Raw genomic sequence first — 17108 nt, forward strand, 5'->3', positions numbered from 1 at the left:
AATGCGCCGCTCTTCTTTGGATCTTCTTTATCTCCTCCGTCAACCCGATCTGGTACGGATCCCACACTGATGAGCAATACTCAAGTATAGGTAGAACAAGTGTTTTGTAAGCCACCTCCTTTGTTGATGGACTACATTTTCTAAGGACTCTCCCAATGAATCTCAACCTGGTACCCGCCTTACCAACAATTAATTTTATATGATCATTCCACTTCAAATCGTTCCGCACGCATACTCCCAGATATTTTACAGTTACCAGTGTTTGTTCCGCTATCATATAATCATACAATAAAGGATCCTTTTTTCTATGTATACGCAATACATTACAATTGTCTATGTTAAGGGTCAGTTGCCACTCCCTGCACCAAGTGCCTATCCGCTACAGATCTTCCTGCATTTCGCTGCAATTTTCTAATGCTGCAACTTCTCTGTATACTACAGCATCACCCGCGAAAAGCCGCATGGAACTTCTGACACTATCTACTAGGTCATTTTTATATATAATATATATATATATATATATATATATTTTGTGAAAAGCAATGGTCCCATAACACTCCCCTGTGGCACGCCAGAAGTTACTTTAACATCTGTAGACGTCTCTCCATTGAGAACAATATGCTGTGTTCTGTTTGCTAAAAACTCTTCAATCCAGCCACACAGCTGGTCTGATATTCCGTAGGCTCTTACTTTGTTTATCAGGCGACAGTGCGGAACTGTATCTAACGCCTTCCGGAAGTCAAGAAAAATAGCATCTACCTGGGAGCCTGTATCTAATATTTTCTGGGTCTCATGAACAAATAAAGCAAGTTGGGTCTCTCACGATCGCTGTTTCCGGAATCCATGTTGATTCCTACAGAGTAGATTCTGGGTTTCCAAAAACGACATGATACTCGAGCAAAAAACATGTTCTAAAATTCTACAACAGATCGACGTCAGAGATATAGGTCTATAGTTTTACGCATCTGCTCGACGACCCTTCTTGAAGACTGGGACTACCTGTGCTCTTTTCCAATCATTTGGAACCTTCCGTTCCTCCAGAGACTTGCGGTACACGGCTGTTAGAAGGGGGCAAGTTCTTTCGCGTACTCTGTGTAGAATCCTATTGGTATCCCGTCAGGTCCAGTGGACTTTCCTCTATTGAGTGATTCCAGTTGCTTTTCTATTCCTTGGACACTTATTTCGATGTCAGCCATTTTTTCGTTTGTGCGAGGATTTAGAGAAGGAACTGCAGTGCGGTCTTCCTCTGTGAAACAGCTTTGGAAAAAGGTGTTTAGTATTTCAGCTTTACGCGTGTCATCCTCTGTTTCAATGCCATCATCATCCCGGAGCGTCTGGATATGCTGTTTCGAGCCACTTACTGATTTAACGTAAGACCAGAACTTCATAGGATTTTCTGTCAAGTCGGTACATAGAATTTTACTTTCGAATTCACAGAACGCTTCACGCATAGCCTTCCTTAAGCTCACAGAACGCTTCACGCATAGCCTTCCTTAAGCTAACTTTGACATTGTTTAGCTTCTGTTTGTCTGAGAGGTTTTGGCTGCATTTAAACTTGGAGTGAAGCTCTCTTTGCTTTCACAGTAGTTTCCTAACTTTGTTGTTGTACCACAATGGGTTTTTCCCGTCCCTCACAGTTTTACTCGGCACGTACCTATCTAAAACGCATTTTACGATTGCCTTGAACTTTTTCCATAAACACTCAACATTGTCAGTGTCTGAACGGAAATTTTCGTTTTGATCTGTTAGGTAGTCTGAAATCTGCCTTCTATTACTCTTGCTAAACAGATAAACCTTCCTCCCTATTTTTATATTCCTATTAACTTCCATATTCAGGGATGCTGCAACGGCCTTATGATCACCGATTCCCTGTTCTGCACATACACAGTCGAAAAGTTTGGGTCTGTTTGTTATCAGTAGGTCCAAGATGTTATCTCCAAGAGTCGGTTCTCTGTTTAATTGCTCGAGGTAATTTTTGGATAGTGCACTCAGTATAATGTCACTCGATGCTCTGTCCCTACCACCCGTCCTAAACATCTGAGTGTCCCAGTCTGTATCTGGCAAATTGAAATCTCCACCTAAGACTGTAACATGCTGAGAAAATTTATGTGAAATGTATTCCAAATTTTCTCTCAGTTGTTCTGCCACTAATGCTGCTGAGTCGGGAGGTCGGTAAAAGGAGCCAATTATTAACCTTGCTCGGTTGTTGAGTGTAACCTCCACCCATAATAATTCACAGGAACTATCCACTTCTACTTCACTACAGGATAAACTACTACTCCACCACCGGTTGCATGCAATCTATCCTTTCTAAACACCATCTGTATGTTTGTAAAAATTTCGGCAGAATTTATCTCTGGCTTCAGCCAGCTTTCTGTACCTATAACGATTTCAGCTTCGGTGCTTTCTATCAGTGCTTGAAGTTCCGGTACTTTACCAACGCAGCTTTGACAGTTTACAATTACAATACCGATTGCTGCTTGGTCCCCGCATGTCCTGACTTTGCCGCGCACCCGTTGAGGCTGTTGCCCTTTCTGTACTTGCCCAAGGCCATCTAACCTAAAAAACCACCCAGTCCACGCCACACAACCCCTGCTACCCATGTAGCCGCTTGCTGCGTGTAGTGGACTCCAGACCTATCTAGCGGAACCCGAAATCCCACCACCCTATGGCGCAAGTTGAGGAATCTGCAGGTCACACGGTCGCAGAACCGTTTCAGCCTCTGATTCAGACCCTCCACTCGGCTCTGTACCAAAGGTCCGCAGTCAGTCCTGTCGACGACGCTGCAGATGGTGAGCTCTGCCTTCATCCCACTAGCGAGACTGGCAGTCTTCACCAAATCAGATAGCCGCCGGAAGCCAGAGAGGATTTCCTCTGATCCATAATGACACACATCATTGGTGCCGACATGAGCGACCACCTGCAGATGGGTGCACCCCGTACCCTTCATGGCATCCGGAAGGACCCTTTCCAAATCTGGAATGACTCCCCCCAGTATGCACACAGAGTGCACATTGGTTTTCTTCTCCTCTCTTGCTGCCATATCCCTAAGGGGCCCCATTACGCGCCTGACGTTGAAGCTCCCAACTTCCAGTAAGCCCACCCTCTGCGACCGCCCGGATCTTGCAGACTGAGGGGCAACCTCTGGAACAGGACAAGCACCCATGTCAGGCCGAAGATCAGTATCAGCCTGAGACAGAGCCTGAAACCGGTTCGTCAGACAAACTGGAGAGGCCTTCCGTTCAGCCCTCTGGAATGTCTTTCGCCCCCGGCCACACCTTGAAACGACCTCCCACTTTACCACAGGTGAGGGACCAGCCTCAATGCGGGCAGTATCCCGGGCAACCACAGTCGTAATCCGATCGGGGGATGCGTGGGACAAGCTGGCCGTCCCCGACAAACCCCCATCTGGACCCCCACAGTGATGCCCATTGGCAACAGCCTCAAGCCGTGTGACCGAAGCCAACACTGCCTGAAGCTGGGAGCGAAGGGATGCCAACTCAGCCTGCATCCGAACACTGCAGTTGCAGTCCCTATCCATGCTAAAAACTGTTGTGCAAAGAACGTCTGAACTAATCTACAAAGAGCGCAAACAAATCGACACAAAATTTAAACGGTTATTAAAATACCAGATTGCCTAGTAAATGCAGTAATGCTGCTACTTGCGCACTGCTGACACACTGCTCGACGGCGGAAGGAGACTACACGATTTTACACTATTCAGGTACTAAAACGCGATGCTGCAACTCTCAAATGCTATAATACGCCCGAAATTTATGAATTAAACAATGCAAGTACCAAAAACACGCAAAGAAATTAAGAATTAAACTATGTAACAAATGAGTGAGCTAGGAGTATACGACTTGCTGCTGCAGCTGCTTATCCAACGGCGGCAGGGAGTTTTTGAAACTTGGTATATTTGACAGAAATTGTGTAATGTCTTTCAGAAAATAACCAAACATTGAATTACATGCCAAAAGAGGTATTTAGTGATGTGCGGATGGCAGCAATGCCTTAACCACGTTGTTTTAGAGTGCTGATATACATATTATTTAGGTTTTGTGATACTGTTATTTGAGTGCAACACATTGAAGTGTTAGTGGCAATTTGGAAGATTTCATATTTTGAAACAAACTTATGGAGATGGTACTTTGGGTTGTATGAAATGTTACAAATTGTTTACACAATTGAGAACTGCCTGTCAGTCAACTGAAAATGGTCCTTTGCAAGGAAGCCTTCCATTTCAGCTGATACACATTCAGAAAATCAATAATCTGGTATGTGTCAATTGCAAATTATTTTTCAACTATTAAGTGAAAAAACCTGGTAAAAGGGACAAGAGTTATGGTGAGACAATGCCTGATTCTCTTACCATGACAATACGCATGCACACTCAGTTTTATCAATTCACCAGTTTTGCGCCAAAGATCTGATGACTATCCTCCCGCAGCCACCTTACACGCCAAACTGTGCCCCTTATTTCTGAAATAACATCAATACTGAAAGAACACCTTTTTCAAACTGCTGATGACATAAAAACAAATGTGTCACAGACCTTTAAGGCCATCTCAAATGAAAGTATCCAGGACTGCTTTGCAAAACGGGAACACCACTGGGAAAAGTGTGTGAATTGGGGAAGGTAGTACTTCAAAAGGGACAACGATGAATAATCTGTAAATAATAATGATTTCTTTACAAGTCTGTTACTTTCTGAACAGACCTCGTATACTGAATAAAATACCAGGTGATTGAAAAAGATAGAACACTAAAAGACAGGAACACGATGCTCACATAACTGCATAGAACAGAGTTCAAAGGACAGCTGCACTGTTTGTAGCAATGTGATGACTACACCACAAGAGAATTTTTTTTTTTTTTTTTTTTTTTTTTAGAGTTTGCATAAAGCAAATTCTTCCAGTGCAACACACATTCTGCCATCAATTCAGCAATTTACGACTGGCATACAAAATTCTTTGAAGTTGCTCACTTATGCAAAGGGCAGAGCACTGATCAGCTACACATATCGGATGAAAATGTCGAGCGTATCAGATGATGATGATGATGATGTTGATCTGGGTTGAGGGAGCGCTCGACATCATGGTCACCAGCACCCTGACAAAAAATCAACATGCAAATCTCATGGGTGGGGACAAAGGCTGTCCCCCACATGAGCGTATCAGAGATGCATTCGCACAGAGCCCTCTGACGGGCAGGCCAGGAACTTCAACTTACTCAAACAATGGTGTGGCGTGTTCCAGAGCAATGCTTGCATATGAAGCCTCACAAGTTGCCATTACCATAGCAATTGCATTCCAGCGACCACAACAAAAGGTATGAATTTTGCATTTCAATTCTTCAGAATATGGCAGAGGATATTTTTTACCGAATGACTTACCTTTCCAAATGAATTTACATTTCATATACTGGGTAAACTAAACTGCCAATGTAAAAATTTGGGGTCACAAAATCCTGACATTGTTGTTGGACATTAAAGAGACTCTTCGAAACAATGTGTTATGTGTGGAAACTGACAAGAATGTCATACACGGACATGCTGCAAAATCGGTTGGTTCCTCAACTTCACGAATATTTCAATGATTTCACAACTAAGCGTGACAGCACCCCAACTCACTTTTACCTTGATGTGTAACATTATCTCAACACCACCAACCACAACACTTAATTGGAAGAGATGGACAACAAAATCTTCTTCCTTGCTTCTGGCCTGCCAGGTCATCAGACTACACCTTGTGATTTTTTTGTATGGGAGAGGGTGGGGTGCTACTTAAAAGACAGGGTCTTTATCCCATCTATGGCAGCAACTCTTCAAGAGCTGAGACATCTAATTGTTAAAGCTATCAATTAGATAGAGATTTGTTGATTCATGTGTCAAATGAAATGGACTACCGTTTCGATATTTCTCGAGCAATGCCTGGTGCTCATGTATAGTGTATGGTGTAGTGTGTGGGGGAGCAAAATACTTTGAACCTTCCTCTAGCCACTAACATGTACAATATGTTGTGATCTTTCACAGTTTGTCTGTAATAAGGAACTGAAATCTGTTTTTGTCATCCTCTATAATGTTTTAAGTGCCATTTCAATTACATGACTGACAGGCAGCTACCTCTAAATCAATGTATGCTGCACAACGCAATTCATGAAGTCATAATAAAATTGTACGAAATCAAATCACTTCCCGAAACATTTTTTCATAATCTGTACGAGTTTATTATTTAACTGCGCATGGCTGAATACTTGTCCTGTTATTTTAAGGGGGTTGTCAATTTTCAGTTTATTTTTTAATTATTAGCAGAGTTACAATGATGAAATCGTTTCTGAAGTACCCGAAAAATAATTGAATATTTGACATCACCTTCCTACAACATCCACTTTTTGAAGGAACATTTCATCACATACAGGTTCACAGAGGTAACAACCCACACATTCACAAGGAGAGGTTTCCAAATCGTATCCTGTATGTTGTCCAGTCCACATACAGGTCAATCTTGAACTTCTAAAAAAGTATGTTCATGGGAAAACCCAGAATCCAAATAGTCTAAATTCACTCATATGGAAACGACGCCCTAACACCACATTTTAATCTGCAGTTTTATCTAATGATGGGAACATAGGGAGGATGAAGGTACTAGAGAGAATGGGCTTTAAGATAATAGGAAATTTGACTCTCGACATCTTGAGGAAAAAAGATTTACAGTGTTTCTCTGCAGCTGGAAAATCAGTTGAAGACCTGGTAAAGGGAAGAAGGTAGGAGAAACAAAACCAGAAAAGAAGCCTTGAATGGGAAAGGATCCCAAGTACAAATCTGAGACCTTCTGAAGAGGTGACTTAAGGTGAAACATTAGGTTGAACTTTAAACTTCATTTCCTGAAAATTATGTTTTTGCACAGAATACGAAGCAAGCTGCAAAGGGCACCTCATGGTGAAGTTTGCTGCATGAACAGCAAAAATGTAGTAAGCAATAAACTTTTACCTTTCATTACTTTGTGCAGGAGAGCAAGAGAAATTTGTGAAAACATATGAAATTGTGTAAAGTTTGTTGAAAGTTGGTAAGTGCCCTCATTCTCAAATACTGGATGAATATGGTCTGGATAACCTGTATGCTGTTAGTTTCACTGCATCAAGACATATGTTTTCCAACAGTAGTGCTTGTCTTACCATGTTAGAACTGTAATACAAGTGATTGTAACAGTACTATAATTTTTTTACATTCCGTCAATTTCAAGGGGGCAGTCAAGCGACAACCGAACCCCACTGCAACAGGACCATGGAATGGTTCCATTCAAAAGTAATAACCACACATGTTGAAACATTTATACCACTGGGAGATGAGAATCAATTCCTGTCAGCTGCTGACAGACTTGCAACCACATTCACTCTTGCTGTCCCTCATCTAATAGAAACTAACAGCCACATGCATCGATCTTCAGGTCACCAAAAATGTGAAAATCATACAGTGAAGGATCCAGGTTATACAGACGATGTTTTAGTGTTTCCCAATCAAATTGCGTAAGTGTAGCCTTTATCCAATTGGAAGCAAGGATGCGTGCATTACCGTGCAACAGAATGATTTCGTCCAGCAGCATTCCTGGGCATTTTCACTTTTTGCCACAACGCAGTTTCCATCTTCATAGCACTGTGCATTGACTGCGGTTCCACACTGTAAGAACTCAACAAGCTTCTGATTTCTTTGGCAGGAGAGGTGTGGGATGTTTACACTGCTGGTTTTGTCATTTGCCATCAAGCTGTTGCACAATAACGCCCACCTCCATACTGCCTATCAGCTGGAGGCTATGCTTCAGCAATTTGATTGGGAAATGCCTAAAGATCCTCCATGCAGCCCGGGTCTGCCTGCACGTCTGTCCGAGTTGGACATTAAGTGCAACAGTGGAGGAGGTTGTAGATCTGTCTGCAACAGACCGCATTCAACAAAACAGGAACTAATCATTGTGTCACCCAGTGGGATAAAAGTCTTAATGTAAGTGGTGATTATTTTTGAAAGTAACCAATTCCACAGTCCCATTGTGGCAGGCATTCAGTTTATATTTGACTGCCCCTCATATATGAAGTAGTAACAATTATTTTTGTTGTCCCTCAAAGCTGCGAGATTGGCAGCCTGCAACAGGGACCAGGTGATCGCAGCCATATAGTGATCCAGATCACTAACAGAAACAACAATTACTTGCTAGGTTATATGGATGATGAACATCCAGCAGCTGTTTATTCTAATATGCTGTCAAATTTTGTCAATAAAGCAGGTAGTAGGAAGCTCCTGCCTATGTCGTTGTTCAAAGGAAAATGATACCAAAAGGGAAACTGCCTATATGATTTAGCTTTTAGGTGACAAGAGAATGGGCAGATGACATATGACCTATGACCTGAGGCTAGATTTGACTGAAGGTTGTTTGAAAAAGAATACTAGACCCTCTGCACACCAGAAGAGATGTTGATGCTGGATTCTTTTAGTGAACACCTACCCCAGCAAGTTAAGGGTCTGATAGCAAAGAACAATGCAGATCTCTTAGTAACTCCTGGCAATTTAGCCTCACAATTCAATGTTATGCATAGACCTTTTAAGGCTCACTTGCAACAGCTTTACAGTGAGTAGCTTCTTGAAGGACATCACGCCCTCACTCCAGAGGGAGACTTAAGAAATCAATATCCATGCTGGGCTAGAGGAGCCTCACTCAAAGAGAGCAGAAAGCCAAGTTAAATGATTATGTGAAGAATCAGAAAGCACTGTTAGCCAATGCTACGGATGACTTCAGATGATGCATTATGGGAAAGACTGTCATAAAGAAAGAAATGTCAAGAGGATTATGAATTAGGATTGTACACTCCTGGAAATTGAAATAAGAACACCGTGAATTCATTGTCCCAGGAAGGGGAAACTTTATTGACACATTCCTGGGGTCAGATACATCACATGATCACACTGACAGAACCACAGGCGCACAGGCACAGGCAACAGAGCATGCACAATGTCGGCACTAGTACAGTGTATATCCACCTTTCGCAGCAATGCAGGCTGCTATTCTCCCATGGAGACGATCGTAGAGATGCTGGATGTAGTCCTGTGGAACGGCTTGCCATGCCATCTCCACCTGGCGCCTCAGTTGGACCAGCGTTCGTGCTGGACGTGCAGACCGCGTGAGACGACGCTTCATCCAGTCCCAAACATGCTCAATGGGGGACAGATCCGGAGATCTTGCTGGCCAGGGTAGTTGACTTACACCTTCTAGAGCACGTTGGGTGGCACGGGATACATGCGGGCGTGCATTGTCCTGTTGGAACAGCAAGTTCCCTTGCCGGTCTAGGAATGGTAGAACGATGGGTTCGATGACGGTTTGGATGTACCGTGCACTATTCAGTGTCCCCTCGACGATCACCAGTGGTGTACGGCCAGTGTAGGAGATCGCTCCCCACACCATGATGCCGGGTGTTGGCCCTGTGTGCCTCGGTCGTATGCAGTCCTGATTGTGGCGCTCACCTGCACGGCGCCAAACACGCATACGACCATCATTGGCACCAAGGCAGAAGCGACTCATCGCTGAAGACGACACGTCTCCATTCGTCCCTCCATTCACGCCTGTCGCGACACCACTGGAGGCAGGCTGCACGATGTTGGGGCGTGAGCGGAAGACGGCCTAACGGTGTGCGGGACCGTAGCCCAGCTTCATGGAGACGGTTGCGAATGGTCCTCGCCGATACCCCAGGAGCAACAGTGTCCCTAATTTGCTGGGAAGTGGCGGTGCGGTCCCCTACAGCACTGCGTAGGATCCTACGGTCTTGGCGTGCATCCGTGCGTCGCTGCGGTCCGGTCCCAGGTCGATGGGCACGCGCACCTTCCGCCAACCACTGGCGACAACATCGATGTACTGTGGAGACCTCACGCCCCACGTGTTGAGCAATTCGGCGCTACGTCCACCCGGCCTCCCACATGCCCACTATACGCCCTCGTCAACTGCACATACGGTTCACATCCACGCTGTCGCGGCATGCTACCAGTGTTAAAGACTGCGATGGAGCTCCGTATGCCACGGCAAACTGGCTGACACTGACTGCGGCGGTGCACAAATGCTGTGCAGCTAGCGCCATTCGACGGCCAACACCGCGGTTCCTGGTGTGTCCGCTGTGCCGTGCGTGTGATCATTGCTTGTACAGCCCTCTCGCAGTGTCCGGAGCAAGTATGGTGGGTCTGACACACCGGTGTCAATGTGTTCTTTTTTCCATTTCCAGGAGTGTAGTACCAATGACAAAAGTAGTAACAGCAATGGCTGGCTTAGTAAGCAGAAAAGCTGTCAAGACAAAAATTAATGTAAACCATTTCTTTTGTTTCTTTTACTTCTCCATTTGTCAAAGTGTACGCAATAAATGAGTAAGTTTAAAATAAATCAAATTTTAACATTTCTGATAGATATTTTGCATCATTAAAACAGTTTGTAAATTTAATTAGTCAGAAAAATTCTGAAGGAGCCTCTTAAAAATGAGACATCTTATAGTCAGGCAAATATGTTATATGTTTTGATTTTGTTTGCGATATGTACAAAACTGTCACACCGATTAGCATGTTGAAAGTCAAATGGCAATGCAACCTCCCATCACTGCCAAAGTGAAGCAAAGTGTTGTTATGTTTAATAAAACGGGGTGCTTCAAAACTGTCAGGAGCAGTACAACTAATTCGAGGCAGGTATGTTATTCATGGAAGTGTAGAGATGGTAGGTTTGGGAACTCTTACAGCAGCATTTTCACACTGGCAACTATGGACATTCATTCCCTTCATATCTCTTTCACATTAAACAGCAGAACTAACTGATATGCAGTTGATGTAACTTCTCACCCAACAGTAGATGGCACACACCAAACTAATATGTTCTCATGCTCATGTATTTCTTATTTCTGAACAAGATATTAAAACCTGTTTGCAAGCCATTTAGAGGAAATGTTCCTAGCCACACACAAGTCCAAACGATGTGTGTGGCTCACGTTGATTGATCTCTTCATGATTTGGACTCGTGGCCAGGAACCCTATCCTAATTCCTCCACAGCCTGAACACCCACTCTCCCATTAGCTTCCCCCCTGGGCATCCTCAGCCCAACTTGCCACCTTCCTGGACACTGACCACCTCTCATTGTTCCATCCATACAAAGCCCATGAACCATCAAGAACTGCATTTCAGTAGCAGTCATTCCTTCCACACAAAAAAACCACACACTCCCATGAACTAAAACCACACACTCCCATGAACTTCAGCTACCTATGGACAGCTTGTCTGCAGCGACAAGACTTCTTTTGTGCAGTACGCTGAAGGTCTCAATCAGGCCTTCAGACAGACACTATCCCCAAACCTAGGCCACTGACAATTCTCACAACACTTCCTCATCCACCGCCCCACCCACTCCTCCTCCCATTACTCCGAACAACTTGCTGTGAAGGAGCATCCCCCTGACACCTTCCCCTCCATCCCCTATTTCATAAAAAAATCTAATATACTGGACTGACAACTGAACAATGTCTTTTGCCAGAACTACTATAATTATCACTCTGGCCAGAAATGATCATCCAGCTCACCCCACCTAGAGTGGTATTCCGCCACCCACAGAATCTTCACTATATCTTGGTCCATCGTAAGGCACATTCACCCATACCACACAAGTCATATACCTGCGGAAGACATGGGTGCAAGCCTGTCAGTACACTCACGCAGCACGTCCTTCTACAGTCCCATCATACGCTTATCCCATCTCATTAAAAGCAGGGCCATTTGTGAGAACATTCATGTCATACCATCTAATGACATTTCTGTAAAGTTTATGTGGGCATGACAACCAATTAACTGTCCAATGAAATGAATGCTTACAACTAAACTGATCACCCGTGGGCAGAATGCACGGGTGTGCACATCAACAATTTCAACAGTTGTTTCGTGAATTGGGCGATCTGGAAAACACCCCCCCCCCCTCTCTCTTTCTCTCTCTCTCTCTCTCTCTCTCTCTCTCTCTCTCTCTCTCTCTCTCTCAACATCAGCTTCTCTTAACAGCCTAAACAAGATTTGTCTTTTCAACACACCCTTCATTCCCATTATCCTCCTCATATCTATCTCCATTAGCTCCCTACTACAACACCCTAAATTCACTCGCCCTACACCCAATCCTTCTCCCCCCATCATCTCCTGTTCCTCTATTCTGTCATTCCCTCCCAATAAACTCTTCCGTATCATTGTTGTCATGCTCTGTATGAACCCACCATTGCTGGAGGCACATCGATTCTCATCCCATGAGCCTGCTACCTCTCCCTCCTGTACTTCTCTTCTGTCCAACTGCTGTCTCCCTCTTATTTGTCAGCTACCCTTCCCTCTGTACCTCAAGCCACCTCTCCCCCACTCCATCCAACAATCCCTCACACCCATCAAGCAGCAGAACTGCAGTCACAGCCTAATGTACCCAGCCAGCACATGCTAGCTCAAGAAAGCATCTGTCCGAAGATAGCCAAGTTTCCGGTCTTGTTCGATTAGGTATCACTTTTACTCCAGTTCTTTCCAAAACTTGCTTACGTCCAATTCTGGTTGTTAAGCAAGTGGTGACTGGGTGGTTGTCCTCCAACACAGTAGAGAAAGTTACCAATATATATATATATATATATATATATATATATATGAAAAGCCATCTTCAACTTGGCTTACAACAATCCTTCAGTAAACATAATGATAACTGATAGTTACTACAACAGAAACAGTGTGACCCTTAACTGTAATGCAAACATGAGGAAAAACATCTCTTCTTGGCAACTACCGCTTGTATTTAACTTCTTTAAGTCATACCTGAACTGTTCCATTTGACAACACCATAACAACACCATTGGACGTCCGAAACCACTGATACATGTATGGAAGTCTGCTAATGGAATCACACTCTCTTACAGGAACTGCAGCTCCCGCTTTTATCAGATTATCCTGCATGTACCGTTCAAAGTACTTCAACAACTTCATCTTCTTTGCCAATGTATCAGGGTAACTATCAACAGTGTAGAACTTTTCTTCTCCGTTTTCCAGTATGTAATAGAGATTCCTGGAAAAAACCAACATTATTATTCATTACTTTTACTCCTATTACTAGCAAACTGAACAACATGGAAACACAATAGAAGCAAAGTATGACGAAATTGAAGACAATTTGTGCAGTGGCAGCAGAAATCAGCAACTTTACTTTTTCTCTCATGATATATATATATATCTTTCCCTCTCCTTCCCTCTTTCCTGATGACGCAACAGTTTGTTGCGAAAGCTTGAATTTTGTGTGTATGTTTGTGTGTCTGTCGACCTGCCAGCACTTTCATTTGGTAAGTGACATCATCTTTGTTTTTTTACACACACACACACACATTATATATATATATATATATATATATATATATATATATATATATATATATATATATATATATATATATATATTCCACTGTTTTATAATTGTGAGCCTGTAACTATTCTTTGATTATTGCTTCAGCTAACACTGTGACAAGTTGTGCTGCCATACATGCACATGAACAGCAGCAACATAAAATAAACAGCGAGCAAGGAAATGCCTCAGATTCTGAGCCAGCAGCACAATCCCACAATGAGGCTGTTGTCTACAAGACAATTAGTAATCAAATAGGTGTCTGGCTGGGATCTTATGCAACTCCACTGCTTAATGCTCTGAACAGATCATTACTGTGAGTTAACAATTGTACGCGGCAACCGGATACAATTAAAGTTTATTTTCTTGTTTAATTAAACAATGATTTAACTCATAAGTTTACTTTATTGTTGTTTAACTAAACCAAGATGAAACTGTGATGTTACTCAAGAATGTCTGCCTTGGTAACATGAAGACAGCTATTCTTTACACTTTTACGAAATACACCGCACGCCCACTTTTGTGTTAATAAACTTTTTGTATTCAATCGTTTTTTCTCCATTACCAAAATAACTCTACCTCGGCACCTCGGGAGGTGCCTTATGCCTTTACTACTCTAGCTATCCACCAAATCTTCGGATTCTTCTGCCGCCCAATTTTGGAAAGCTTTAAGACCCTTCTTGTATGCACTGTCAATCTTCTGATTTTTACTTTCAGACAGGGCCGCACTCCCGAAAAATGTAGTGAAGAGATACTCTCACACAAAATTCTTTTATACGTGTTTTATTTTATTTTTCTGTGGTTCTGTACTTACTATTATCAATCTACATATTATATGCTCTTTAGTTCTACCATCATTTTATTGCACTAATAGGAAATCTTTTCTACAACACTTATTTCCTAACTGAATTCCCTGATCATCATCTGACTCAAATTTTTTGATGTGGTATTTTAATTCATAAATGAACATACTTTTTTGGACATATTTGAAATGCTCCTGTGATGTTAAGTACTTTGTAAATAACCAATGTCACTAAATGTACAAAAACTGTCCGAACAGGCCATGAAGGCGAAACATTACTGACCGGCCGCCGTGTCATTCTCAGTCCGCAGGCTTCACTTGATGCGGATATGGAGGGGCACGTAGTCAGTACGCTGTTCTCCAAGTCGTATGTAAGTTTACCAGACTGTAGCCGTTACTTCTCAATGGAGTAGCTCATCAGTTAACCACACAAGGGTTGAGTTCACTCAGCTTACCAACAGTGCTCGGCAGACTACATGGTCATCCATCCCAGTTGGAGCCCAGCCCGACAGCGCGTAACTTCAGCGATCTGACAGGAACTGGTGTTGCCACTGCAGCAAGGCTGTCAGCTACTAAATGTGTAAATCAGGAAAAATAAAATAAGTACTAAAGTACTTGAGAGCATGTGTTTATGAAAGTCCTGTCTTCAATCCCTGGCCCATTCCAGGGGTTTTACCAGTCATTTACTAATTTTTCACCTCTGCATCTGTGAGAAAGACAGAAGGCATATAGTAATTGAGATTTAGAATTATACTGCTGGCACCCTAGGAACAACTGGTGAAATCAGCTCACAGGTCAGAAGAATGCAAGAGCAAACTATATTCAGTAAGAACATGTTTACTGAAGTGTTCAAACTGAACTTGGGATTGAAGATACTTCAACAGTTATGTGGGCCTGAAGTATTTCTGTGGAGAATAGAGGTTTGGCAAGAGAAATGTCTTCGTATTGGGATTAGAAATCTGTCAGTTATCTACAAGAACTTTCTGCCTACCCTCACTACCAAAAATCTGAAGTCATCTGCTTTACTAATGAAGCTATCATTTTAAGTTGCAATAACAGAACTGTGACTGCATGGTTCGTAATTAAGAGTGTTGGCCTATCAGCTGTGAACCAAAACCACAACCCCTCTATATCAGCTCAAACAATACAGCTTTATAGTTAAACGCTGTGATCAAAGACAAATTGTTACTGTATGCAGTGGAAAAGGAAAGCTATCAAACCCTGAGAACACACTTTACACACATTTCTTGTTGTATGAGTGCTTAAAGCAACCTTTTGGTACCAACTTCTCACATACGCTGCAACCATCATCATATTTTAATTTATATAGCAATACAAAGCTAGAAAATTAGACTCAAAGTTTTGAGTTGCAGCAGAAGCCCGATTTAAAGCAGCTGTTGGGGAACACTCCCATGTTACAGTGCAAATACTTGTATCGAGACAGCTGTGGGATGAGAATACTACACCTGGAAAGTTTTGGAAAGTAGATAATGCAATCTTACACTACACTGTACTGTGCTGTGCTGTATATTGTACAGAATTTAAATACCATTAGAAGCAAAACATGTAAAAAAACTCAACTGCAGTGATTAGGAAAATTTCACCAAAATGGCAACCAAAACAATAACACTGCAGTACTTACAAATGAAATGCTGTACTGCACTACAGTATATGAAACACTATAAAATACACAACTATTTATAACACCATCTGCAAGCTACTGTAGCTTTATTTTTCTTCCATTTTAAGTATGTCATCTTGCTGACAGGTCATTTCACAAATTCTTTTTAAGCACAGTGTTCCACATTAATTTTGTGTAACAACTGAACATGGTTTCATTCACTTCCTTCTCCACTTGCATAACTGTTTGAATTACCCAGCGTACCACATCTAATGGGAACATTGTTGTCTACACTTTCTTCCTCCTCTTCAATTGCATTACCAAAGATTTGGTTCAATCTTAGCCAACATGGCTATAACTACATTAATACACTTTTTGTCATCAATTATCTCTTAAATTAGTTCCTCAATTCATCACTACCCAGCAGTTCAAGGCTATAAGACTAATACTGCACAGCAGAACATCATGATACTGGATGTTAACTGCTGTTGAAAGCTGTTACTACATTCTTCATTTCTTTCATTTTTTTCAACAACACAGTGGTTTACTCTGGCTTACGTGTTTTGGCCTTACACCATTCTCAAAGGCTCAAATGTCTCTCACGCCCTCAGTTGAAATGAAAATTGGTCAAACATGGCTATACAGTACCTGGTCTACATTGTTTGCAGACATCTTAGTGCAATCCATGTTTCTGTGCCCAACAATTTCAGTATAAAATTAATTAATATCATGATCAAGACTAACATCAGTTTTTGAGAACATTAAAAACAGCCACGACATCCCACAAAGAATTTATGCATTTCGCTGCTGATATTGGTCATGCTTTATCACAGCACCTTCAAATTTACCATTTACCAAGGAACTTCCCATTTGCTCGTCTGAATTCATTATTGAAGTGTGCAGTTTATAGCTGTAGTGAGCCTTAAATGCTTCTATGGCATTCTGATCCAGCAGCTGAATAGATGCTATTTGATTTTGGCTAAATACACAACTGTTTACCATCTTGCGATTTCAACACAAGGAAATGTGGGCGAGCTGGGAAGTGGTCATAAAAGTAAACTTCAATCGCACATTTTAAATATCTTTATATCTGTACAACAGTCTTCCAGCTTATGGCTAGCCAATGTATTTGTAGCAATGAGGGCAATTCTGTCTTTATTCATAATGAATCCCACCTTATTGCCCCCCATCCCCTATTGTTAAAAAAGAAAAGACAGTTCTGATCAGAAGCTGACTATAATAAACCACTTTTTCCATGGCAGTTGTACA

At 42.3% G+C, this 17108-nt stretch overlaps 1 protein-coding gene across 1 annotated transcript in view; it reads right to left on the reverse strand.

Moving 5' to 3' along the window:
• Nucleotides 1-17108, reverse strand: part of LOC124593719 (serine/threonine-protein kinase polo) — an 81837-nt gene that overhangs the window by 6944 nt on the left and 57785 nt on the right. Inside the window, exon 9 of the mRNA XM_047132031.1 lies at nt 12840-13086. Coding sequence (XP_046987987.1) covers nt 12840-13086 — 247 coding nt within the window. The remainder of the gene's footprint in view (nt 1-12839; nt 13087-17108) is intronic.

The sequence above is a fragment of the Schistocerca americana genome, chromosome 2, assembly GCF_021461395.2.
Source record: "Schistocerca americana isolate TAMUIC-IGC-003095 chromosome 2, iqSchAmer2.1, whole genome shotgun sequence".
NCBI classification, from domain to species: Eukaryota; Metazoa; Arthropoda; class Insecta; order Orthoptera; family Acrididae; genus Schistocerca; species Schistocerca americana.